The sequence below is a fragment of the Lissotriton helveticus genome, chromosome 4_1, assembly GCF_964261635.1.
Source record: "Lissotriton helveticus chromosome 4_1, aLisHel1.1, whole genome shotgun sequence".
NCBI classification, from domain to species: Eukaryota; Metazoa; Chordata; class Amphibia; order Caudata; family Salamandridae; genus Lissotriton; species Lissotriton helveticus.
The window spans coordinates 1,325,660,001-1,325,685,559 of NC_136063.1; the positions used below are offsets into that span (position 1 = coordinate 1,325,660,001).

A 25,559-nucleotide genomic window follows, 5' to 3' on the forward strand; every position below is an offset into this window, starting at 1 on the left:
TTTTGTTCTCTCTCTATTCCCCTTTATTGTTCTTTTTAAATCTCAGCCATTCCCAATACGAGTGTAATGGAGCTTTGAAATCTGATTATGACCTGCACTTTTTTGCTCATCTTAAACATGGTTATTTGATGTATTGAGGAATTTTAAAGTTGTTTATTCACTCATATGTTTTTTTACTGTTTTTAATGTATGATAATTTAAAAAACATGTATGTGTGATTATAGCTATGTGCAATGTTTTTTTGCACTTTTATGGTCTATTTCTATTTAGACCAAATAAAGTTATATTGAATTGAATATAATTGAACACATCAGGGTATTTATGCATTGGTTAGTTTGCACTGAAAATGGTTAACTTGTGAAAGAAACATAGGACTAATCCTGAGGCAAATTCTGTGAAGGTTTACAAGAATGTGCAGTGCACACCCTAAACCATAAGATATTTAAGTCCTTCTAAAAATAGAATGGCTGATAGAATAAAAGGTAATTCAGACATTCTGGAGGAAGAGCTATTAATAAAATAATTATTCAAAGATAAGGTTATGCTGTTTTGTACAACCATCTTCTGCGTAGCATACCAGGGAGACTGCCTCGGCCATCATTATGAGTAGGCTCTTAATTACGAGGGGCTGGCAATAACGTTATTGGGCCCCATTTGAATTATGAGATATGAGATATGAGATATGAAGTGTTTCCGCAGATCGATTTATTTTCAGATGGAGAGTTTGGATGCTGAATACCCTGGAGAAAATTAGGTATTACCAATGAGCCAGTAATTCCAGGCATGATTCAGCCCATAATTCCCCATTTCCAAAGAGACCCTTAGGAGTTACTGATACCCTGGGTACCTGTAACTCAGAGGAAGGAGAACATCTGTGCCATCTTCTATGTCACTCATATTGTGAGGCTTAGAATTACCACAGCTTTGGAAGGAAAACGTATGATATTTAAGGTGCATGCAAATCAAGTATGCATGTAGCCACCATTCAAGAGGATGCCTTTCCTCTCATCAGCATAGACGTTTAAGTAAAGCCATAATGCATAGTCTTAAAGTGGACCTTGTCAGATATTACTTACTGACCACGAGCGGCTGTCTAACAAACTGTTTTACCATTTTGGATACAGCTAAAAGGATCCATTCAGAGTGTTTGAAGAAGATCACATTTATGAATTTGTAATTATTATTTTTTGTTGTTTAATTCGTTTTTTATTAATTTTCCAAGTCATTGTTGCACCACACATAGGTGCTATCACATACAAATTGATGTATCACATGCACAATAGCTTAGGATAGCATCCATGGTTAAAACCGACATTTAAAACTCTACAATGCCATATTAATAAACATTACACCTAATAAACAAATGGTACTGGTTACTAAAGCCAAGCACCAATATCCAATTATAGTCATAGAGGCAAGTGTTACTGCCCGAGAACTGTTACTAATAGTTTATTGTTAGAAATGGTCAGTGGGAGGAGAGGGAGGGAGTATACCTACACAATCTACAATAGCATTTGGTCACTGGGAATGGGGTCCCACATCATCAGTTAATCGAACCTACAAGACAAGCTCTCCCATATTATGCTTCATGCCCCTCAACTACTCCTACACATATCACAATACTCAATTCCATTATCATCAGTGTGGGGGTGCATGGTTGGGCCGTTCATCTGATTTTGCTTCAAAACTGAACACAACCATGTGCTATTCATCACATACTCTTCGCTAAAAACCCTGTGCTCTGAGACATCTTAGTGTGTACACTTCAACTTATGCCTATAGTTTAATGATCGGAAGAGATACCCCCAAGGCTCAGGACAACGACCACCTTCCAAGACATAGACAATATCTTTTTTTCTAATATCAATAACAGGTGAAGAAATCTGCAGGTATATTTAATAGGTTTTAGTGTGTGGAACTGCCCCAGCAAGCATACCTGTGCTATAGGTTTCCCAAATATATCCACCACTGTTGCCCAATGTCACAACAGATGCACACATCAAGACCATATAATAGATATCTGCATCCTTTGAGCCAAAGCATAGACACTCATAAGATGCACCATTGTATGCTCTATTGATGTGCTGAAGAGAGAAATATATTTGGTTCACATAATCAAATTGAGTGTAAGTAAAGCATAGGCTACATGAGGCTGTCTGTATCTATTCTAAGGAACGCACCCTCTGGTTATTCCTCAGGGGTTGGTCAAGTTGGGCCTTCCACCTTGTCCTCAAAATGCTACTGACACATGTATAGTCCTGTAACAGTGTGCTATAGAGTACAGTTATAACCTTCCTCAAAGGTCCATGGGACAGCAACAATATAAAGGCAGGTGTTTCCTGTGGTTCTGTCATTTATTTCCTAAGAATACATATTATATGCGCTTTGTTGGACAACATAAACTTAGGGATTGGTGTCTAGACTGATTCTGGACACCTCTAAAGGACATGTCAGCCAATAGATCAGCTAGATCACAGTGCCACCATAAGCCTCCGAATCTTACCAACGAGCGAAGAGTTTCTGGCAACCATCGAACATGACAACCCTTGACCCTTCAGAGATCTTGGAAACAGTACAGTAATTTTCGCTCAGTCAAATGTGCTCACTTAGTCTCAGAGAGATACACAGAATGAACGTTGGGGATGTTTTCAATAGGCATTTATTGAACCAGCTTCATTCTAGTATAATACAAGTTTGCTGAGACAATCATTAGACAGAAGCAAATGTAAAAGATTACAAGCACCAACAGAGTAAATATAAGGTAGAATTGTACCATGGTGCTATAACAGTAAATATGTGCAGGCATATAAACATAACAGTAATCACGCATACTCCTTCAATGTGGACCCTTCCTAGGTGTACCTAGCATGTATGTGGGTGTAAAGCCAAGAATCCCCTAGGAAAGAGCCAACCCCATTACATGATGGGAGAGAATGAAGGACCCCGCCTTGGTCTCGAGTTGGACACCCTGCAAGGGATGCCAGACCGCTGTGTGTTGAAGATTCAGTATGCAGGGACTCCAGTGTCTTGATTAAGCTTGGAAACGTCTCCTCTGGTTACCTAGTCAAGGTTCTTTTATACCACAAATATAGCCGTTGGGTTCCTACCACAATCGATATGTTGTGAGTATGATTATGTAAATGAGCCTAAATCAATAATTGCAAGTAGTTCTGTCGCCTTCGGATGAAGATCACCATGACTTATACAGCCTATATTAATCCTGTTATGTACGTCATGTGCAGGCAATTTTACTAAGAATCCTCATGCATAATAAATGATGCTTGTTTCAAGGAAACCAATCAAAATGTATTCAGCATATAACTGGCTAAAAGGTCAGTGCTGGAACTGTTAAGTAGAGCAAGGTAGGACAAATGTAGGCGAAAGGTTGCTTCGCTACTTAGGCCTAGGTTGGGGAACATAACAGTCCCACTTCACATACACTCCATGTGCATCTAACTGCCTCAACAAGTGCTCTATGTGTTAAAAAAAGGCCTTCCCCCAACCAAGAGATGACTCTCATCATTTAACAATAGGACACAACGGTCCATTGGTAAATAAATCCCCAATAGCCACTATCTTAGCTGTAGTTGTTCATTTTTACTATTCTATGTAATGCAGGATGGAACTACAGGGATATTCTGAGCTAGTAGCGAGTAGCACAACTATTCCATTTTTTATGTTTTGCCCAACATGCCTGGGCCAAGCACAACAACAAAGTGATTGAGCGAAGGAGTATGCCGTAACCAAGAAGCCACCTCCAACAGTACTGCCTGCATATCCTCCCTCTCGACTGTGGCCCCACTATCATCTGTCCATCTCATCACCCATTGCAGCTGAACAGGCAGATGATATACTTCATAAGGAGGTGCCACCAGGCAACTCTCACGCGTGGGTCCCAGGGCTTTGTCAAGCGCCTCACATTTCCTTCCGGTTCCCACTATTTGGTGAGGATGGCATTCGGTGAAGCTCCCTAAAAAATCTTTATGGTTATGATTGGTAATGCCGATAAAAAAATTATATTAACCTTGCGATCACCAGCATTTGATCACAGCTGCCCTTCGCGTTGGGGACAGCAGAAGCTGGGTCCAAAATGAGAGTGAGTGCTTGGAAGCCGTCAGCTCCTGTCACAATTTACGCTATCTGTATTACAAAAGGAGCCGCACAAGCATCTACAGCCACTTTTGTAATGCCAAAGTTCCCCGGGGGCGCATAAAACACGTGCACACGTCCATTGTGCCCCATGAGACACTTGTGTAATATAGCCCCTGGTCCACAATTAGTACATCATCAAGCACAGCAGCAGCCTATTAACCAGTGTTTTACTTAATATCTTTGAATCACATGGAAGAGGGACAAGAGGTGGTAGGAACAGATGTCCAGGTAATCAAATTCATGTTAATGACAGAATGCAATTTATAACTTTCTAGTAGAGAGTGCATCATAATAAAAGTGCCATCTATCCAATTTTAGTTGAATAGGAAAACCCACTTTAACCATCTCAGATATACACATGGCACCAACTTCATTGTTCAGTCTCAATTGCATCACAATAACTGGGGCAAACCAAATGTTCCCCATATTCTGTTCAGATAGGATGCTTTGTGTCAAAATGTTTAATTGTATTAGAATCTCTATTTGCATACGTGGATTGCATCTCCTGCTTCAAAATACTCACACTGTATTTTTGAAAAACATGGTTTTGTGTTCTTTGAACTCATGTGGATTCAGTGCATGCACTTCAGAAATGATCTTGCAACTAACACAATTCAACATACTTTTTACTTCATCCCCATTTACCTTTTTTTCTCTACCTTTACAACTTGCTTGTTTAACCTTGTCTGTCATTCCAACAAGGTCTTCCCATCATTTTCTCCAGCTCTGTGTTTATTCACTTATTAATCATCTTATTGTCAACATTTAACTAGTTCTTTCAGTGACTGGAACATTCACCATCCTGAATGTCCATACAGTGCTTAATTTGTAAAACAAAGTGAATGGGGCTATATTTTCCCACCCATAAGAAGAATATATGGGTGCCTAATACCAAGGCTTCGTAGTCTTGATTTCACCTTATGCATCTTTCCTTCACCAACAGACACTCCCTTCCCCTTTACCTTACTCTTGTAGGTTCTTTTTCATCCATGTTTTCTCCCCTTGTTTCTGTTTTCCGTCTTTTTCCTCCTGTGTTTTTTGTCTCTTTTGCTCTGAGTGATAGTCTGATGAGGCAACACAAGTGCTGGGCCCCAAACAATAGTACTGGATGGCCCCACCTCCAAACACAGGCTCACGTTAAGGAGCACTGCTAAAGAAGTGTTTTTCAAAAGAATGCGGGCCCTATTCAAAATGAACAACCGTGAAATTTGCTCTCTAAGGATGACTCACACATTTAGAAAACATTTCTGACTTTTCAGAAATTCACTTACATTTTCCAGGAATACCCAATGGACCATATTGCTTATCCGGCATATTTTCCAAAACAGTGCTTGGGCACACCGTAATTGGATACATCTGGCCCAGTCTGGGTGTGTACAAAAGATGTGCTGGTTACTGTGCAGGTGCAAATTAGTTTTTGATATCCTCAGGCTCGATGAAACACTTTGATCCATCTCATACTAACAGTCCAACGGTCCCCAGCCTTGCTCAGATGCAGCTAAATATATTTTCTGTAAGATTATTAGTTACTGATCGAAGTTCAGCTTCCATGTCAGTAGAATATGTTGAGATGCTAAATGAGTTGTTTTTGGGTGCTAAGCAGGATATAAAATGTACTAACTTAAATTAAATAGCAGGGAATGATCGTTCCCCATTACTTCTCCATGCCAGTACCAGGTATCTAAGCTCATAGGCACCCATTATTTACAATTGGATTATACAAATGTTATCAGCAACAAGAAGTATTCTGCACTGCAGCATACATAGAGCACAGGGCCAATGGTAAATCTAAAGAAATATATAAAACAGCTTTCGACATGGTATTTGGTTTCTCCTGCCCAACAATAGTTCCAGAATCAAAATATATGTGAACATTTACATTTCCTGGGTCCAACCCGCAGAACAGTCTTAGCGCTTTTGCCTAAAGAATCCTAGACTATTGGAAGGAGCTCTAGAAGAATTTTCATTTTCATGTGTCAATGGCATATGTGTTAGAGATGAGTTACAAGGACATCTTAATCTGGTAGACAAAAAAGTCAATATTCTCTCAGGACCGAGATATAAAATACATTCAAGAAAATCCAACATACTATTACCCAATGTCCAGTAAACGGAAAGTGTAAGAACTCGTCTTTCTTATTAAATGCACTACATTAATACCTCTAAATAAATGTCATACATTTTACGCCATAATGGGATTTTTTAATTTTGTATAAACATATCTACCACAATAAGCACAGTACCTCCTTGTACCAGAAGAAAGTACAAGATTGCAAGTTGTTAAAAATCGAATTTTCACACAACCCAACTCAACTCAACAAGCCATCTTTCTGTACTGCATGACAGGGTAAAGGAAGGAATGTGCTGTATTTTACATTATACAGTACATTCACTGGCACACAGTAGCTGCCTACCGCCAACACAGGCACCCTAGCAATGTGATGCAAGGGTTCCTGCATTGTAGGCAACATTGTTTTTGTACAGAAAGGGACACCTTCCTGATTAAACTCAATCCTCAAAAGCAGCTTCCACATTCAATGTGTGCTGCAGAATACAGCAAATGTGGACGGAGGAAGGAACAAGGAGAAATAAACACATTTCTCTCATTACATCTCCCTGGGGAGGTGTAGCTTTTTTACACACTCCCAGGTCTACCTCTAATGGTAAATCTGGGAATGTGCCTCCCTGGGGCAGAGTAATGCAAGGCAGTAACTTGCACTGCCTTACATTACTCCAAACTTACCAAGCCACACAGGGCCATGCAAGGTGACCTTGGGTGGCCTAGTAAATATCACCCGTGAGCGCCATGGAAGGGTGATTCAAACCCATGATAAATATGGGCCTCAGTTATACATGTGGGTCAGAACACATCAGGCTGCACATACAGTCTTTATAATAGAGGGCAAACAACATCCCTTGTATTTAGATCACATACATGGTTGGCTTTAGAAGAGAAAAGTGTACCTGTATAACAAATACAGAGAGAATACAAAATTCAAGAATCCAGTAATGGTGTTTAAAGCTAACAGCCAAGGGAAACAAAATAATATTGAAGTTGCCACAAAGGCTAGTATACCTAATTCCAGAGCTTTACAGATAAAATGCATGCAAAGAGCCTATACTCAATCGGTGACATATACACCCAGCATGATGCTACACTAAGAAACACAAATGCTTGCAATACCAAAAGGCCTCTCAGACCAGGAATTTGGATCAAACATACATATTGTGCTATTTGGATCAAACATACATATTGTGCTGCTTGTGCATCAGTTTAAGGAACAGTTGAGGGTGTATGTAAGCCATTGCAGACTAAGGGCCTCATAACGTGTTTGTCGGCTTTCCAGCTGGACAGCCGCCATGATGGTCCGAGGGAGACCAGCATCTTGCTGTCCAATTACGATTTTGTGTCTTGGTTGGTGGGGCTGCGGTGGTGGTCTCATTGCAGTGGCATGCTTCGGCTGAAGATTACAGCCAGCAGTCATGCCAATGCCATGGGAACGTGGCCACGTCAGGTGCACTGTGTGGCATGCACCATGCCATGCATGCCACACAGTGAATGCATCACAGTGCAACACTAGGGGGGCCCAACAATGGGCAGAATCGCACAAGGGCCCTGTTTGAGCCCCCTTCCCTGCCTTTCCACCTCCCTTTTCATGGCAGGTTCATCACCATGAAATGAGCATTGGAAATTCAGGTTGTAATCAGCTTGGCGTGGCCGTCATCGGCACTGCCACCATTTTCAGCCCCTCTCACCACAGCCACTGCAGGATCTTGGATCCTGGCGGAGGCGGCAGTCTTGTGGTAGTCCCACCACCACCATCATAATAGGGTGGGAGGCTCGATGTGATAGTGATGGCCGGACCAGCATCCATCCAGTCCCAGGACCGCTGTACTCGTAAATAGACCCTAACTCTAAAACACTGTGTGACTCCAACACACAAATAGTGGAAATAGGCCATTATTATTGGCCCTGTAGAAAGAGGATCCCTTTATTCCCACTGCAAAACGATTACATAGGCACAAAAGGGAAGCCAATTAAAGGGGAACAGCTATGGAACAGTCTACATCTTGTGTATGAGCTGCACATTATGGCATATCGGAGTGAAGGTATGTACACTAAAAAGAATGCCACAGCTGATACAACTGAGAAAAGAGCAGTAACAGTGTGCAAGGTCACAGCCATAACTAGAGGCAAACAAAAATTGACTCACACATCACATTAGCTTGCACAGAAGACATCAATCATGTGTCCACTGAAGAATAAATTTACTCTGCAACCTGAGGGCAAACCAAAAGTTTTTACACCTGGAATCTGGGGCTGATACACTGAAATTAAACTGAGAGTGGGGAATCTTATTAACTCAATACCCCATCTGATGATGCTTCAGCTGGTAAGTTAACACTGTTTCAGCAAATATACGGGTGGCTGTCGACACACACATAAAGTAACCATTATGTATTGCAGAGCCAATTATTCCCAGAGCCAACCCCAATAATCTCTTATAGGCTTCCCGGCTGTTCAAAGTTGTTCACTTAAATCATATTGGCTTACCCCCTTCAGCAAATTAATACAAATACATTTTAATTGCTGGGGATTCCAGTTATATATTTCTATATAGCCACTCACAGGGCTGCAAATTATTTGCTTTATCTGAATGTGATGGACACAGTTTGCACTTTTCACCCAGATAATGGCCTGGCTTTACTGCAAATGATTTAGCTGAGGCAATGGCTGTTATAGGGGCATCCTATACAGCCAGAAACAAATAAAATTATTAAGAGAGCAATCAGGACTCTTCCACATGCTTTGAGGTTTTGGGCGCAAACACTGGTATTATATAATGGTTAAACAAACTTTAGAATGTGTATAGCATACAGGCATTCCATAAAAATCATATTTGGCATTCTAATGCTTGTCCCTTTTTTTTGCTGATTTTATATAGCGCAAACGCGACCAGAAGGTATTGAAGCGCTTTACATGAGCACCAGTTACGTTACACAAGAAGACATTCATTTTTTTTGGAAGGCACGGGGAGATTAAGTGAATTGCCCAGAATCACAGGATGTGAAGTCGACCCGGAGGCTCGAATCTTGATTTTCCAGCTCCAAAGTCGGCAGTCTAGCTGTCAGACTACTTCCTCTCCCCAAGCTTGCTCCTGATGGCGCAGTTCCAGCACAAGCCTGGTCTCTTGATCTGTTTAAGAGCTTGCAAAACACCAGAGATCACTTGAATGTTTCCAAGATGCCCCTTGAGCTTTTTAAAGTTCTGCAGGTTGAATTCCCCAAAAGGAAAATGTGTGCAAGAAAATATACATGACAAGCATATGTTGTTTTGATAAGCATGCTGGCATATGGTTCAAGTGCCTGGGTTAAAAGATACATATGCAGCGTTCCTGTACCTACCGGAGGGGGGTCAAAGAAGAATAAGAAGAATTGTATTGACTGTTAAACTTCACCAGTGGGTAATTCCAGCACTCGACAGACTTGTAGGCTCATGAGATCTTTATTTGCTTATAAAATTCATCATTAGTCTGGATGCTTTTGGATAGCAATAGTGTGAATATGATGATTGTATCATCTACATCATCTACAGAAATATTTCTGACAAAAACAATGAGTCCCAAATATGATTAAGAACATGCTTCTACAGGTGTACATTTTTCCTTATTAATTCTACAGGGGCGAGATTTTGTAAAAAAATATTTACGACACAATATCTATGTCAGTTGATACATTAACAATGATATGTTGGCATGATACAATTTGGTTTACGCTGGGAAACACAATTTCAGTGCTAGTCCCGTGCCACACACTTGTGTGATTCCCTTGATTCATTCTCATAAACAACTTAAAAAAAACTGAACTGTTTGTTCAGATGAACTGTATTAGTAATATGAGTTTTAGTTGGTAGGTAGAAAAGGAGTATGTAATACTGAGAGTGCTCTTTGAAGGAAGAAAGAACAATATGCCCATGGATCTAGACTGCTGACGAAGTTAAAGCAGCACATATCTCACACAGCTGATGTATACAGGAATTAGGTGCACTACCCCAGAATAACAGACTATAATGTAAGGCTGTGTTAGGTTGTTTTTATAATATTAGGTGCTTTCTTTGCTTTAGGTTTCTTTTTATTAGACTTTGCTATTGCTCTTTTCATAATAATCTGTTGCTTATTTATGCAATAGGAAAAGGTTAAGATTTATCGCTGGTCTTACCGAATCTTCAGATGGCACAGAGCATGGGTGGGCTAGTGAAAGCCTCTGTTTTTTTTTCAGCACACCCACATTTTCCATGGGCCTGGTAGGCAATGGAAATTTACCAGGAGTGCCAAATCCTTGGCACACATTATTGTTGCCTCTAATGCCTTTGGTATTCTCAGCTTTTTGTGAAACAACCATTACAACGCATGCATTACAACACATGCTTTGACCCCGCATGCCATTACAACGAAAATGGCTTGCTGTAGGGGTATAAGGTGTTGGATTTAACTCCAACACCTTCCCTACTGTTGCAAAGACTGGAGTTGGAATAGTAAATTATACTATTCCAAACTTCAGTGCACCCCCGACAGCAATTTGGGTAAACAATTACGTTGTAACGGCATGCGGGTTAAAAGCATGCGTTGTAACATCATACAACTCACTTTTTTGCCACAATATGTTCCCGGGAGGGACTTGTTCATCCCCACACTGCCGTGTGCCACCTGCTCCTGCTGCCCCACTCCAGCCACAGAGAGTAATGCTGTGCAGCCGGCATCTCCCACCAAGCATGCTTCTACAGTGTGTGAAGATCTAACGCAGACAGCATACGGCAGCCATTCTCTCTTTTCACCTTACTTGGGAGACTCTAAGGGCTGGGTGAAAGACTCAGATGGTAAAGAACACTGCAGGAAATTAGTGACCCAACAGGAAATAATGTGAAGTGGGGCACCTTGTCACCAAATACATTTGCCTGTAGTTTATGGCTGGTACTGTTTATATTTTACGAATGTCCAGATAAAGAACAGTTCAAGTTTGGGCTTGTTGTTTACATTGATTCTGAAAAGTGCGACTACGGTCAAAGATTGAGGTTTAATCTGGTCTCAGAATCCTAGTCACTAACAATTAATGGGCTTTGGACAGCATGCTTATGAGTTCTTTTGCCACCCCTACAGTGTGTTACATCTCATGATGTGATGTGCCCTCACACGTTTGTCAGTGTTTTGAGAACACACAGGCGGTGGAGACCCTGCACATAAAAAGATAGGCCTGGCCTATATTTCTATGTGTGGGGTTCTCCTCCACGAGTCAGGAGTCTCACAGTCATAAAATGACTCTTACTAAAATGAGTGTGAAGGAGGAGTCTTTGGAAACCAAAGACTACGTGTCGCACAGCTACACTGGCTAAAAAGCCTAGTTAAATAAAGTTGCTATGTATTTAAATATGGTGTCTAAATGATCACAAATAAAGCTTCAAGTTATCTTTGTTTACTCAAAAATACTAATTCTTTTTATGCATTCTCCCTATTTATGGATAACATAAAAACTTGTTGTATCCAATTCATAAATGATGATTACTAGTCATATACAAACATAAGTGTAAGTTATTTCAAAATTAAATGCGATACAATAACAGTTGTTTCAATTCCACATGAAAAATGTAAAACACCAGATCCCAATGCATTTCTGGTTCATCCCGAACCCTTCTTCAGGATATTAACATAAGAGATTTAGAAACCTTTAAACAATAGTAATGAATATATTTCTTCAATAATGCTTTCGCCTGGAATTTACAACACAAAATGATATTTTTTCAGTACATGATGTCATTCCATGCATGAGTCATTTAAAACACTTTAAAGGTGAACTTGCTGAGAGCTTGCTTTTTAGTAAAAGAAAGTCAGGAAAAAGATGAGGACCTCAGTGTGCAAAAAGCCAAAAATATGGTGTGTGTGAGTGAAAAACCGTGACAAAAAGGTACCATGAGAAGCATAACGTTTATAGACTCCCAGTTGAGAATGACTTTTAACCAAGGGGTTGGATACCAAAAGTGAATGTGCAAAGGTTTAGTGACTAGTATTAACCAGAAAGAGACCTTCTATCTGTGCTGTAAAAAAACAATTTACAAGGAAATGTTATGTGTACCTCAGATCAATGCGACGTTATCCAAGTATCTATTCGTCCGAAAATCCTATCAAAAAGGAGTTCAAAGGTCGGGCTTTTATTTAAATGCACGTAATTGAAAATGTACAACAGAACAAAACCCTAAGGGTCAGTTCTTACCTCGCAATGCCGATAATCCAGAATGAACCGTGCGTCCTAGGTCTGGCTTCCAAAATCCACGATATCTATAGCCCAAAGGTAACAAAAGTCTATGCTATAATTCATCCATGTTGCCAAACGAATAGACGGTAATCTAGTGGCCAGAAGTCCCTGTATTCACTCACCGCCAAAAGCTTCCAATGTCTTCGCATCCGGGCATCGCACACAGGAAACGTGTGTGCGTCCCGACCAATCTCTGACTTGTATAGCCAACAAAACATGGAAATAGAAAAGGGAAACCTGATTCTGACAATCGAATGGTGTTTAATCAACCTCAAAGTAGGACTATCGTGTATCTTAGAAAACGTGAATGTGTTTTGAACACACTTTATAAAACACGCTTCTAAATTTCAAGGATAACTATCAGTTTGTATCTACAAAATTACAGAGTACGTGAGTGACAACGATTAATTTACCAAAATAAAACTCCTGTACTAAAATACATAAAATCCAAACCTTATGTGTGAAGCGAGATGAAACGTGAACCTAATGTGTAAACTAACCATAATCACTAAAAACTAAGGGTATACCTCTTAATGGTTTCCAATGATTAACAAAATATATTCACTTTAACCAACTGGTAAACACTACATGTCTGCAGACCCATCCTCTTTCATTGTCTTACTAAAATGAAACATGTAAATTGTGTATAACAAAAAAACTAGTACTTACACAAAAGTGTAAGTTTACCTTTCAGAATCACCGCATAAATTGTACTATTTCTTCCTACACATATAATTATCATGGAAACACATTAGGTGGTGGTTTTATGGTTATATCTTACAATCCAATTGAACTTCAAACAAATTAGAGTGAATTGCCATGCATTGCAGCTGCATAATAAGTCCCTCAGATTCATTTAAATTGTATCCATGACAAAACATTAGCATATGTTTATTCATGTTTGTTTTAGAATGTTTCACATTTTCATGCAGGTGTCTGGATACTTTATATTCAAATTGACCATTATGCCGCTCTCATTATGAATAGATGTTTTTTACTCGTACAAAAGAAGAATGTGCACCAGGGAAAGATTTAAAGTGCAGCTATACCCATATTTTAGAGACAGGGATACTTGAACAACGTTACAGTGTAACCATTAATAGAAAGTAGTAATACACTGACAAACTGCAAGAGTGAATATTTGGGCAGAACATTTTTACCTTTAAGATGAATATTATAACATTTCCATAAATGTATACACTTCATTTTTTTTACGACAATGAATACTAGCCTAGAAATTATATAAATGTACTGCTTTTTTAATTAAATAGGTGTATTTCGGGGCATATTACCAAGGAATAGCGATATTTATCGCTAAATACGCTTAGCGCATTTTTTTTATCGCTGCCTATCGCTGGATATGTTAGCGGAGAAAACGTGCTATTAGCAATGTTTTTCTCCATTGTGCTAAAATATCCAGCGATAGCAGCAAAATGCGTGAATATCGCTGAGAATACAGCGATATTCACGCATTAGCGACGAAATGCTCTTAGCCATGTTATCCACCTCCCATTGGATAACATGGCTAAGAACTGGTCTGGGCAGGTGTTAGTATTTGGAGATATTCGCACTTAGCGCAAATATTTTCATCGCTACGCCTGCCTTGCTAATAGGTGATAGCGACGTTAGCGACTGCTTTCAGTCGCTAACTGTTTGGGTACGCCCACTTTGCATGTCATTAGCGATAAACATCGCTGACATGCAAAGCGGGCCCCAAACCGCTCGCTATCGCCTAAAAGCTGTCTCTAACATCAGTTAGCGACAGCTTGCTAATAGGGCGCCCTGCTTGATAATATGCCCCTTAGTTCTTTATGTCAAGCAAATAAATGAGGCTTGAGGACTAGGCGTGCATGAAACTCGTGTAATATCCTTTTGTATATTTAGATGAAATTTCAGAAAAAGTAGCCAAATTTACTCGAAAGTGCATTAAATACAAATGTGGCATTTTGCAATATTTTCTTGCGTGATGTGTCTTTGCACTAAAAATTGCCACGAACAGGAGCCACTTGAGTTCTATTCAGCTTTTTTTTACCTAAGTGACCTCCAATCATGCCATGTGGCCTAATGTCAGAATTTCCCAGAATTTCATGTAAAAAGCATAACTCGAAATCCCAGAAAGTATGCAAATTATGCCGTAGTAATTGAAATTTCTCACCATCCTATTAAGGACCCTGTATTAAAAAAAAAATCATTTGTTTGTTGGTGTCATGACTATTAATCTGGCATGGTGTTGTGAACAAACATAGAGGCATTATTTTGTCAACAACAAGTGAGGACTTGATTGACAGCATCTGAGAGAAAGATGGTGGAAACTGTGAGTTTGGTGAAATCAGAGCTGGTTACTATAAAAGTGTAGCCAATACTATTGCGCAGTTCTTAAAATTTTTGGGGCATATTAACAAGCCCGTAGTGCCAAGTGAACGTCACTTTTAGTGATGTTCCTTTGGTGATATGGGCTTCGCCTTATTTACAAGGCAGCATTAAGCCACTTAACATGTCTTAATGCTGCCTTGTAAATAAGGCCCCCTTTCACACTATACTTCGCGTGAAAGGAGTGGGAAATGGCTGTTGTAGTGGGCGTTCCACCGCAACACCCATTGATTTTGAAACCGTCCCATAGTTACAAGGACAGCGCCAAAATTAAGACCAGGGAAAACCTGATCTTAAACAGGTGCAACGAGGAGAAATGTTTCATTGCACCTCGTTTTTGCTGTGTCTATGTGTGCTGCGTTGTGCAGCACACAAATAGCAAAAGGCCATTGATTCTTTATGTTCAAGAAGGTGCCCCTTTCTGCATCAATTACAAAAATTACTTTTTGCAAATTCTATGTGTGCTGCATTAATCAGCACACATGCAAAGTTTCAAAATGCCATTTCAGATTGTTTATGTGCAGGAAGGGACACTTTCCTGCATATAAACATTCTACCCCTACAACGCAGATGCAATATGGTGCAAGGGTGTCTGTGTTGGCACTAGACAGCTTAAATTATCACCAGTGCAGTGGAAAATACAGGTCAGGGCTGCACTATATACTTGTAAATACAGACCTGCATTTTGGAATTGTTGGAGCGTGGCGTTTAGCCAAGGTGGCTAATGCCGTGCTCCACCACTTCATAGTAAAACTGCCCTTAATTTTCTTCTTAAACAGCCTTACTGAAATCTCCACCAGCCTATTACTGTACCCCTCTTATGACTTACACAGAAAATGCTGTGTAAGCGATGAAAGAAAAAGGGGATCTATAGAATATTACTTCTTTTATGTGTGATATTAGTTGGTCTTTTGTGCACTTAACGTTTACACTTAATTATATTTCTAAAGACTATGTCTATACAGCAAAGTATGCCTTTGAGATTAGGAACCCTGTGTTCTATTTGTTATCCATTAGTTTAATATTGTGAACTCAGCAAGAATTCCCAAACTGCTGAGCTTGAGTCACATGTAGCATTTGTCTTGCACTTAATGTTATATCGTTTTACAAGTATCATTGTAATGCGTAACATTTGAAGAAGGCACAAGTGGGAATATGTTCTTTCCTTCTGCAGAGAGTTTACATATTTTAGGGTCAAATTTTGCAGATAAATATGCATTACCGAAAAATAAGAAGTCAAGGTATCCCTTGAGAGATGGGTTTTAATGCCATAAATGTAAGACAGCAATTTTTGTAGCAAGACAGTAATCACTAATTCGGTGTGAGTAGCAGGCATCAATGAGTATGAACCAGTGAAAAGAGTGTATGACAACACAATCTCTCATGAAAATATATTGAGGGAACAAATGGATAACTCTGCAGTGGGAGTCTTCGCTAGGCGAATCATTGTAAAGCAGCAGCGATTTAGTGGAGGCATTCATCCACCAAGTCAGTCAAGAATTGTATTTCCTATTGTTTGAAATATCTTATTTCCATCATCATCTTTGTTTATGCTTGTCAAACATTTCATCAACTGTTTGGCAACATGTTGGCAGGTGACTAAACTCATGTATGTCCTTTTTTGTAAATGGACATCTCTTCTGGCACTTTTTCACGAATCCTATTGTCCACACCCATTCTCGCAGATGTTAAGCACTAATGTGTGCTGCCATTTTGAAAGGACCACCATTGGCACTGAGGCCATACACCAGCCATACTGACAATATGCACATTTGTTTTCTTTAATATAACATACATTCAGGGGATGCCAATGGAAGTTGAACTAGTAGGCGAATACTCAAAGGTCCCTGCTGCTACAACACAAGCAATATTACCATCATTGTGAGTGGCGACTCTGTATTGCAGTGACTGTCGAGGACAGTAACTAACCCCTGAAGAATTATGATATCTACAGAAACACCACATATCTGTTACAGTTCACCCAAACATTTTGGCTGCTGTAAGGAGCTAAATTCTCCTGGGCGAAAGGCCAGGCCAATGTGAGGACTTACCATGGGAATCTGAACCGTAATAACCTAATTTCCTACTACTTCCTCAATTGTAAGTGTACACTCTGGGTCCATGTCATTCTGGGATGGATTTTCTCTGCCCATACAGTTGCTGGTACTCCAGTACCAGTAACCCAAGCTGTGGGTGTGAGAAATCGGGTTATTGGTTGAGGAGGGGGACCATACTAAGGCAGCAACCACAATCCGTGTTAGGGTGGGGCATAAACAAACCCCAAATTAATCTGTGCTCAGCCCTCTGGAATCTTGGCACAGGGCAGTCAGGCTTAACTTAGGGGCAATATGTAAACAATGTATGCAGCACTTCAAACAGTGATATAGTGAAACAAAACACCACAAGAAAAGTCCCATACCAAGTCAGAAAAATAAGCAATTTTTACTAAATAAAGATTGAAACAACAAAAATCTAATCAGTAGAACCAGAAATATGCAATTTTAAAGATGTTAGGCAAAATAGCAGCAAAAAGCCCAAAGGGATATGCGCAGTTATATGGCCGTGCCAGACTGGGAGAAAGTCACAGGTTCTGGTTGACCATGATGGAGCATGGGCCAGATACAGGGAGCAGGTTAGACCCATTGAAATGTTACCTTCCCAGTCGAGAGCAAATAGTCCGGGTTGCAGTAGAGGGGGCTGCAAAGAGAAAGGTAGTGTCTCCGATAGTTGTCACTGCAGTGGGAAGAGCAGGCCTAGCATTGCAGATGGTCATTGCAGTACCACAAATATCCTGTTGCTGTTGGGGAAGGGTAGGCCAGAGCTTTGTGTCTGTGCTCCCTGTGAGCAGTTGATGCTGCAGCTTGAAAGGTCGGGCTGATGCGAGCAACAAGGTTTGGGCGCAACCTGTCACGTTTGGGGTCGTGAAGAGCCCACAAAATGCAATTCAGCTCTACTGAGGTCACACCAACGATCCAGGATCAGAGGGGCACCACTTGGGGGTCAGTGGCTTAGTACAGCTCGATCTGGGTTCTGGTCCCTGTGAACAGGAGGCCAGCAGACTAGCTTTTAAAGTCACTCTGGGAGTCCTGGGTTCAGGTGCAGGTCCAATCCCTCTGACTCAGGCAGGAGGATAGCAGGGAAGTAATACAGCAAGGCAGCAGTCCAGCAGAGTAGTAATCCAGCAGGGCAGAAGTCCAGCAGTGTGGCAGTTCTTTCAGAAGCACAGCAGCCCATCATTCTGGCCACAGGTACAGAAATGTACTGAAAGTTGGTGTCCGAGTGCCAAAATGTATACCAAGTGCCTCCTTTGAAGTAGGAGAAGCTTCTAGAGATTCCCTCTGAAGTGAACACGTTTCCGGTTTTCCCTGTCCCTACTCCATTCTAACTATAGGCGGTATTCAGCTCTTTTTTTGGAGACAGGGCACAGACTATTCAAGTGTAAGTAAGGCTGTGCCAGCTAAGTACCCCCATCCTGCCAGTGATGGCCAATCCTGGCACATTTAAGCCTTAAGAGAGGATTTTTCATTACAATTCCAAAGACACCAAACATGAACTAGTTGCCTGTACCCAATTGGATGCTGCATCTTATTACATCGAATAAGGTAACTCCAATGTTATCCTATAGCAGACGTAAGCTTAGTAGTGAAAAATTAATGTAAGAGTTTTTCCACTACCATGACATGTAAAACCTAAAAGAACATGTCAAACCTTTTAGGCATACTGCGCCCTGCCATCTGGGCAGTCCAGGACCTACTCTAGCAGCGACTTATGTAAGAAAAAGGAAGTGTTGGCTTTTCCAGGTCGCCATGGCAGTTTAAAAGTGCACACATGGGCTGCAATGGCAGACCTAAGGCATGTTTAAAAGGCAGCTTAAGCGGGTTGCACAATAATTTCTACAGCATGCTAGTAGCATTTAATTTACAGGCCTTGAGAATTTGTAGTGACACTTTACTAGGGATTTACAAGTAAATTAAATATGCCAAATGGGTGTAAGCCAATTCTACCATGTTTTAAGGATAGAGCACAAACACTTTAGCACCTGTTAGCAGCGGTAAAGTGAGCAGAGTCCTAGAAGCCAACACAAATGGGATAAAAAAAGGATGACCCTGCAGAAAGGGTCAAGTCCAACAGGGCAACAATGAAGAAATGCCAACACTATTAACGGGTCCCTTGCAATGAGGGCCTGAATGTCCTTGTACTGCATAGCAAGCAACTCTTTTTTCTTGCACTGTTCAAACAGAGAAACAGAAAGCAAGCTACACTCCCATGTCATAATTTGTCTCCCCATCCCACTTTTGAGCCACATAGTCTAAGGACAAAGTTTCTTTCCATTTATGATATCACAACAATACCACTGACCTCACAATCCATAGTGGATACATGAAGAATTTGGGAACAGTGATGTATTGAAACGCACATTTTTATACACTCATTTTTTAACACTCAGGAGCCTTGCTCCATTTTACTTGCAAGAACACCATCAGCTCTAATTTTCTTCACAGGCTCATCATTAGAACAAAACATTTCTAAGTACTGTTTCTTTCCCACTAATGCTCTCAGTGGGCAACTGTTCACTCTCTGCTATTGCACCTCAGTTGTGGAACTCCAATCCTGTTTACCATCAAGCATTCTACCAACCATAACGTGTTCCATAACACTTAAAACCTTTATTTTTTTATTTAAACTTCTTTGCACTATCTAAGTTAACTTAGATTCTCTTGCCTCAGTAATGCCTGGCAAAGCCTATATTTTAGAAATACTCTTCATTTATTCTTTTATTCATTCAATGTGCTATTAAACTGTTAGACTTGTTCTATATCTGAAGCCAGAGGGTTACACTACTACTGCACTGAAAGGTCTCCTCTGACTGCCAATTGGCTGGTGAGTCTGAACGAAGGGTCTCTGGATTGCACATCACGCTCTCCATGGAATTGAGATCACTTTCCTACAATGGAAATTGCCTCCCTTTCTATCTAGGTGTGATCTTAAAACAAAAGATCCAGCACCAGATACAGATCATTAACTTCTACAAGTCATTTATTGGAGGAGCCTCTCTTGTGGCGTTTAGTCCTACACTATGAAACTCTTAAGCGGCCTGCATCTGAAAAATTCAAAAACACTTCTCACTCCGAAGGGCTATCAAAAATGAGCTGTCTAATTTAGAACACTTGATATTATCGTTTATTAACCTGGTCACTTCTAGCGTCTCATGACACCCGATATCCTTGATAAACTATCAACACTTCAGCTTTAATTTGTAGGTACAGCCTGGGGTAGTAGCTAATCATAGAGCAAAAGTTGGAGTAACAATGGAGCCCAGACATTTGAGGTGTCCTCTGCATCCCAAATATGACTGCCTTGCACCCTCCAACCTGGAGGAAGAGATACCACTATCCTTGCTTGCATTAAACACATGGAACTCTTGTTGTACCACATTAACACATGCAATAATTTAATAAGGTATTGATACATGTATGACAACTTTTTCTCCCACAAAACCTGTTCAATGGTACACAAAATTACACTGTACTCCACTTGTATAGGACAAAATCTACCCCTGCTCTTTGAAACCATGCATGCTAGTTCCAGCTTGTAAAACATTGGATAATGCAACAGTGCTGCGCCACCAGTTGTCCCTTAGTAGTTTGCAAAGGACATGACATGGTTGGTTTATGAAAAACACAATATGTTATTCAAATAAAAAATAATTCTTCACCTTTCTCACTGTGATGATGCCATCCTGAGTAAATTTATCAGTCACAATATCAAACATATTCATTTCATCTCCATCTGTGATCCGATATTGCACCTCAGCATTTTTTCCAATGTCGGCATCAGCTGCTTTGATACGCCCAATAGTTGTTCCCACTGGTGAAGATTCGGGGATGCTGAAATGGTAAGTATCTGCCAAAGACATTAAGATTTGATTATAAATATAAAATATCTAGAGAAAGTGCCTCTCTGTCTGGCAATAAAACTTTGTTTCAACAAATTGTTGTTCCTACTCATTGTTTGCAGATATATTTAGCAACCATAAGTTAAAACCTAAAGTGAATGCATTAAGGAATTAAATTGCAGATACAAGGAGAAAAAAGGAATATGAGAAGCTAATCTTTCATAGTTTGCACAAACGTAGACATTCAAATGAAAGGTAAGGTAATATGGCTATCTAGGAAGTGAAACAAAGTGTGGTTAAAATCTACTAGACAAAGCACAGTACTCATTAAAAATTAAATGTATTTGATCAGTAGCTTGTTTTAATGTGGTTTCCAATATCATGAAGTCATAAACAAGTAAATGTGTAAAATTGAGTGTGTTGAAAAAGAAAATACAGAGAATTTTAGGCATGCAATCAATGAAAAATTGGGCCATTGTCAGCTAGTGGTTAGACTATCATTAAAGACATTAAGTGGAAAACTTGGCATGTCTTTACTTTCAAATATACCATATAAAATATCATTCCTTTACAGAAATGTTTGTGTGGTAGTAGCAACTTCATGTTCTGCATAGAAGAACAATAGTCCATACTATTGGTAAGTTCTTTTGTACAGTTTGGCTGGTATGTTTCCCCATCCGCCATTGAGGCTTTGTCAATGCAGTGTAATTAAATCAGCCATTCGTAGCTATCTCAGACAGGACAGCAGAATTTTTTGTCTTCCAAAGGAGCTTTATCTTGTAATTGCTGGAGGCTGTCAACAAGAGAAATCTCCAAAAGAAAGTCCACCAATGTATGTCCCTGCTGCCAAAAGTGTCACTAGTATGTGTGGACACTGGAAATGTACTGCCATAACAGGGGCACATGTTCTGTGCCAAATATCTAGTCACCATAAAATGCTGGGGCATGTTCACAACAAGCCCCCTAACATTTCCATGGCAATCTTTCAGAGAAGTAACTCCACCAGAGATGAACCAAAGCAATCACTCTATAATCATCAGTTGGCATGACAACATTTCTGGCCAGTAATACCTCTGCACATTTGTACCATTGTGCGTAGATAAAAGAAAAGCTACCTGAGGCTACAAGGGTAACTGTGATGATCTTAAGCCATTGCGAAATGTAAGATGATTGTTGATCTGTTTCAGATGAAAGGAAAAGGTATTCAGTTATTTAGAGCAGGTTCGCCAATTGCATCAGAGAACTGCCAATTCAGGTCAGTACAGGTAGAAACTGCTGAGAGTAAAATCTGTATTTTTCAAGCCAAAAAAGGCAAGATTTCACCTTCACTCACAGAGGCGCTAAGAACCAGTGCAGGAAAATACAGAATGAAAGGCTGAAAAGAACTAAATAGTTTTTTTATGTGCCCTCCAGGTGGGTCAGGTCTCGGGGAGGGGGGATTTTTTTGATACAATTGGGGGAGAGGGCGTGCGTGGCCCCACACTCCAGGCTGATTTTGGCGTTGGGGACCCCATCCCGTGGGGCCTGGCAAATACAGAAGGTGGTGGAAGGCTCGATTTTGGCTCCAGAGACCCCATTCCCCGGGGCACACCATAGCAAATTAAGTGGGAGCGGGCCGTGCGGGTGACCTCCATGACGTTTTCAGCCCCGGGGACCAAACCCCCAGAGCCCGGCCGTACCAAGAAATGGAAGTTGGGCCATGCCTTCTCCTCCCGGAGCCAATAATGGCCCTGGAAACCCATCCCCCAGGGCCGGCTCCACCTATGTCCCAGGGTGCCCATCCGGGGAAATATTAGTTTCACTACCACACTGGTTCAATTTTAAACCCCTGCTAATTGAGAGCGAACACTAAGTCTGTTCCAACTGGTATTGGGGTTCCCTTTACAGCTTCAAACAAAGAGGCAGTGGGTACCCTGGGAGGGCTCCTGGGCACCCACTGTTTATTGGCTAGGCGGGCCTGGGAAAGGTGGCAGCATCCCCCTCCCCCTTCATATACTAGCTAGGCCCCAAGAGATGGGGTCCCTTATGCCAATTTCTACCCCGGCGGAAGGGCTGCATGACCCCCTTCCCTTCACATAATGGCTGCATCCCAGGGATTGAGGCCCCCGGGCCAATATTGGCCCAGGGAGGGAGCTGCCTGCCCCTCTCATCCTTCTTAGAATCTCATGCCCTGGGAAATAGGGTCCCCAGTGCCGAAATCGGCCTGGAGAGGAAGCTGCGTGGCCCAGCTTTCCCATTAATAATAAAATAGGCCTAAGTAGATGGGGTCCGAGGGCCAATATCTGCCCAGTGGGGGAGGGGGCTGCTTGCCCCCTTCCAGTTGCTACATATGGCCTGCCCCAGGAGATGGGGTCCCCGGGACTAAAATCGACCTGGGGAGGGGAGCTGCATGCCCACCTCCCCATTTACAATAAGGCCAGCCCCAGGAGATGGAGTACCCAGGGTCAAAATATGGACTGGGTAGGAAGGCCAAATACCACCTCCACTAAAATAAATTGCAGGCCCTGGTGATCAGGTCCGGGGGGCAAAATCAGCCTGAGGAGAGGAGGCTGCATGACCCACACCCAGATTGGCTGCCTCTAGAGGGTTGGCCACAGGGCCCTCGTTGCATTAAAAAACCTTAGAAATTCACTGAAAAAATCAAAGGTTACAGGGACATTATAGTTAGGAAATAGAACTTGAAAAACCTTAAAAATTCACAAAAAAACACAGGTTACGGAGACGTTATTGTTAGGTTCCCAATTTACACACACAGAACCATAGAAATTCAGCAGTTATAATTCGAGGTATCTGAAGAAACTATAACTCGTGCCCTAAGGTAACTATAACTTGCACCCTCTCCATGCACTGCTAATTACCCCACATTTTACAAGTTATAGTTACCTCAGGGTTACCTTGGAGAGAGGACAAAACAGGAAGAAATAAAGAAATTTCTCCTCATTACGCCGCCCCTTGGGAGAGATAAGGTTTTGGCGGTTCCCCAGGTTTACATGCTCTTGTAAATCTGAGAAGTGTCAAAATCCATGGGTGTTGCAAGGGAAAACCCACTGCAACATGGAACGCCTCCCTTGACCAGAGTAAGGCAACCCAGCAATTTGCACTGCCTTGCCTTACTCCATATCTATGAGGCCATTCAAAGCCACGCATAGTGGCTTTGCATGGTCTCAAAGATATGAGTTTGTGATTTGCGCCAGCGGAGAGTCACAAAAAGTGACGCTCTTGCAGCGCACCATGATCGCAAATCTGCCCCAAGTGTTGTGCTCATCCAATATTTTCCAAAGACTCAGACACTTGTGTAAATGTAGAAGCACTACTCTTTCATATAATAGAAGTAAGTTTTGGTCTGTGCTTTATGGGTGCAGTGTAATATAAAGTAGGAAATACATTAGGTATGCCAATATTGTTTTGTGGGTATACTACCAAAATATCAAGCCTTAAATATATTGCTGCACAAAATATAATATCCTCTACAAAACACTCTGAAGGAAAATATGCATAGAATTACTATTCTTATCTCCACATATGTTTTCCATGAAAATATATAGTAGCAATAGTTAAACCCTAGTTACTATAGGAAATGGATTTTGTTTTTGCTAATAACTTTAGCCCCCCAAAAAAATAATCTACCTTAGTGCCTTCCAGGAATGTTTTGGACCATTCTGTCAAGCAGGGCCCAGAAAAAGGGGGTCGGGTTCAAAAGACAATTTCTTCATGCATTTTCCATAGGGACTTTTACCCAGTGCTATAGAGAAAACAGCTGAACTGAATGATACCAAATTTAGCAGAAAGTTAGATCTTCACCCAGAAAGCATGTTTTTGCGATTTGGTGTGAATTCATTTAATAGTTTTTGGCCAATGAAGGTTCAAAATGTATAGATATTTGGATGATTAGGTACATGGAACTCTCACGAGAGCCCCCATGGACAGGCGACCTTAAAAAATTTGAAAGGTTGATTGGCCAAGGGGGCTTTTTTCCTTCTAGCAGTCTTGCTCCCCCCATGAAAGTGAGAAGCTCCTTCAATTCTATGATGCGGCCAGGCCCTGATTGGCTGGCCACATCATGTCTAGAAATGTTGTGGCTAACATTACGGAACCTAGGTAAAGCAAACACAGCAATTTTGTAAAAATAAAATAAGCTGCATTTGTTCTTTCTGCACACACACTTCATAATGTTCCCATCCTAGGTGGCTACACCTGTTTCTTTGATCATACATATGATATTGATGCAGCTGATAAGCAGCTAGATCCCTTGATTCATATCTAAACTCATTAAGAGACATCTTGAGTAACACATGAATAAACGTGCACTAATCACACGGTAAAGAGTCATGAAAAATAAAATGTGAGAGAACTTATTTGTGCATTGTAAAATCATGCAGATAAATTGTAGGCTAGATGAAGTCATATACATTAAATAATATAGGTTCCTATTTTATTAACCAGTTTTAATTGTTATTTCAATGTGTATTAAAACGTTAAAGTGATGTACTCATGTGTTATAAGATTCCCAACTATCCTTATTGAAATAATGTGTATTTAGAATTAATTAAATCTAACATGATTTAGATAATTTTATGTGTGATATTGAAGCGGGTCATCTGAATTTCATCATTGCATATGTGAATTACCGAAAGTGACAAGAGAAAAAGTGGTGTTGCATTGCCATCTTTACTACAACTGGTCTGAAACCTTCAGATTATGATCTTCATACATGTACTAATGTTAATCATTTGAAGCGATATTAATATTTTATCATTTGAACTAGTTTTTCACGTTGACTCTTTGAAAGGCAGATATATGCCATAGCTATATGTGATCTTTACAATACAACTAA

The 25,559-nt window shown here is 40.7% G+C and overlaps 1 protein-coding gene across 1 annotated transcript in view; it reads right to left on the reverse strand.

The window, feature by feature from the left end:
* Window positions 1–25,559, reverse strand: part of LOC144827510 (cadherin-10-like) — a 727,722-nt gene that overhangs the window by 111,362 nt on the left and 590,801 nt on the right. Inside the window, exon 6 of the mRNA XM_078685792.1 lies at window positions 20,546–20,733. Within this exon, the coding sequence (XP_078541918.1) occupies window positions 20,546–20,733 (188 nt within the window). The remainder of the gene's footprint in view (window positions 1–20,545; window positions 20,734–25,559) is intronic.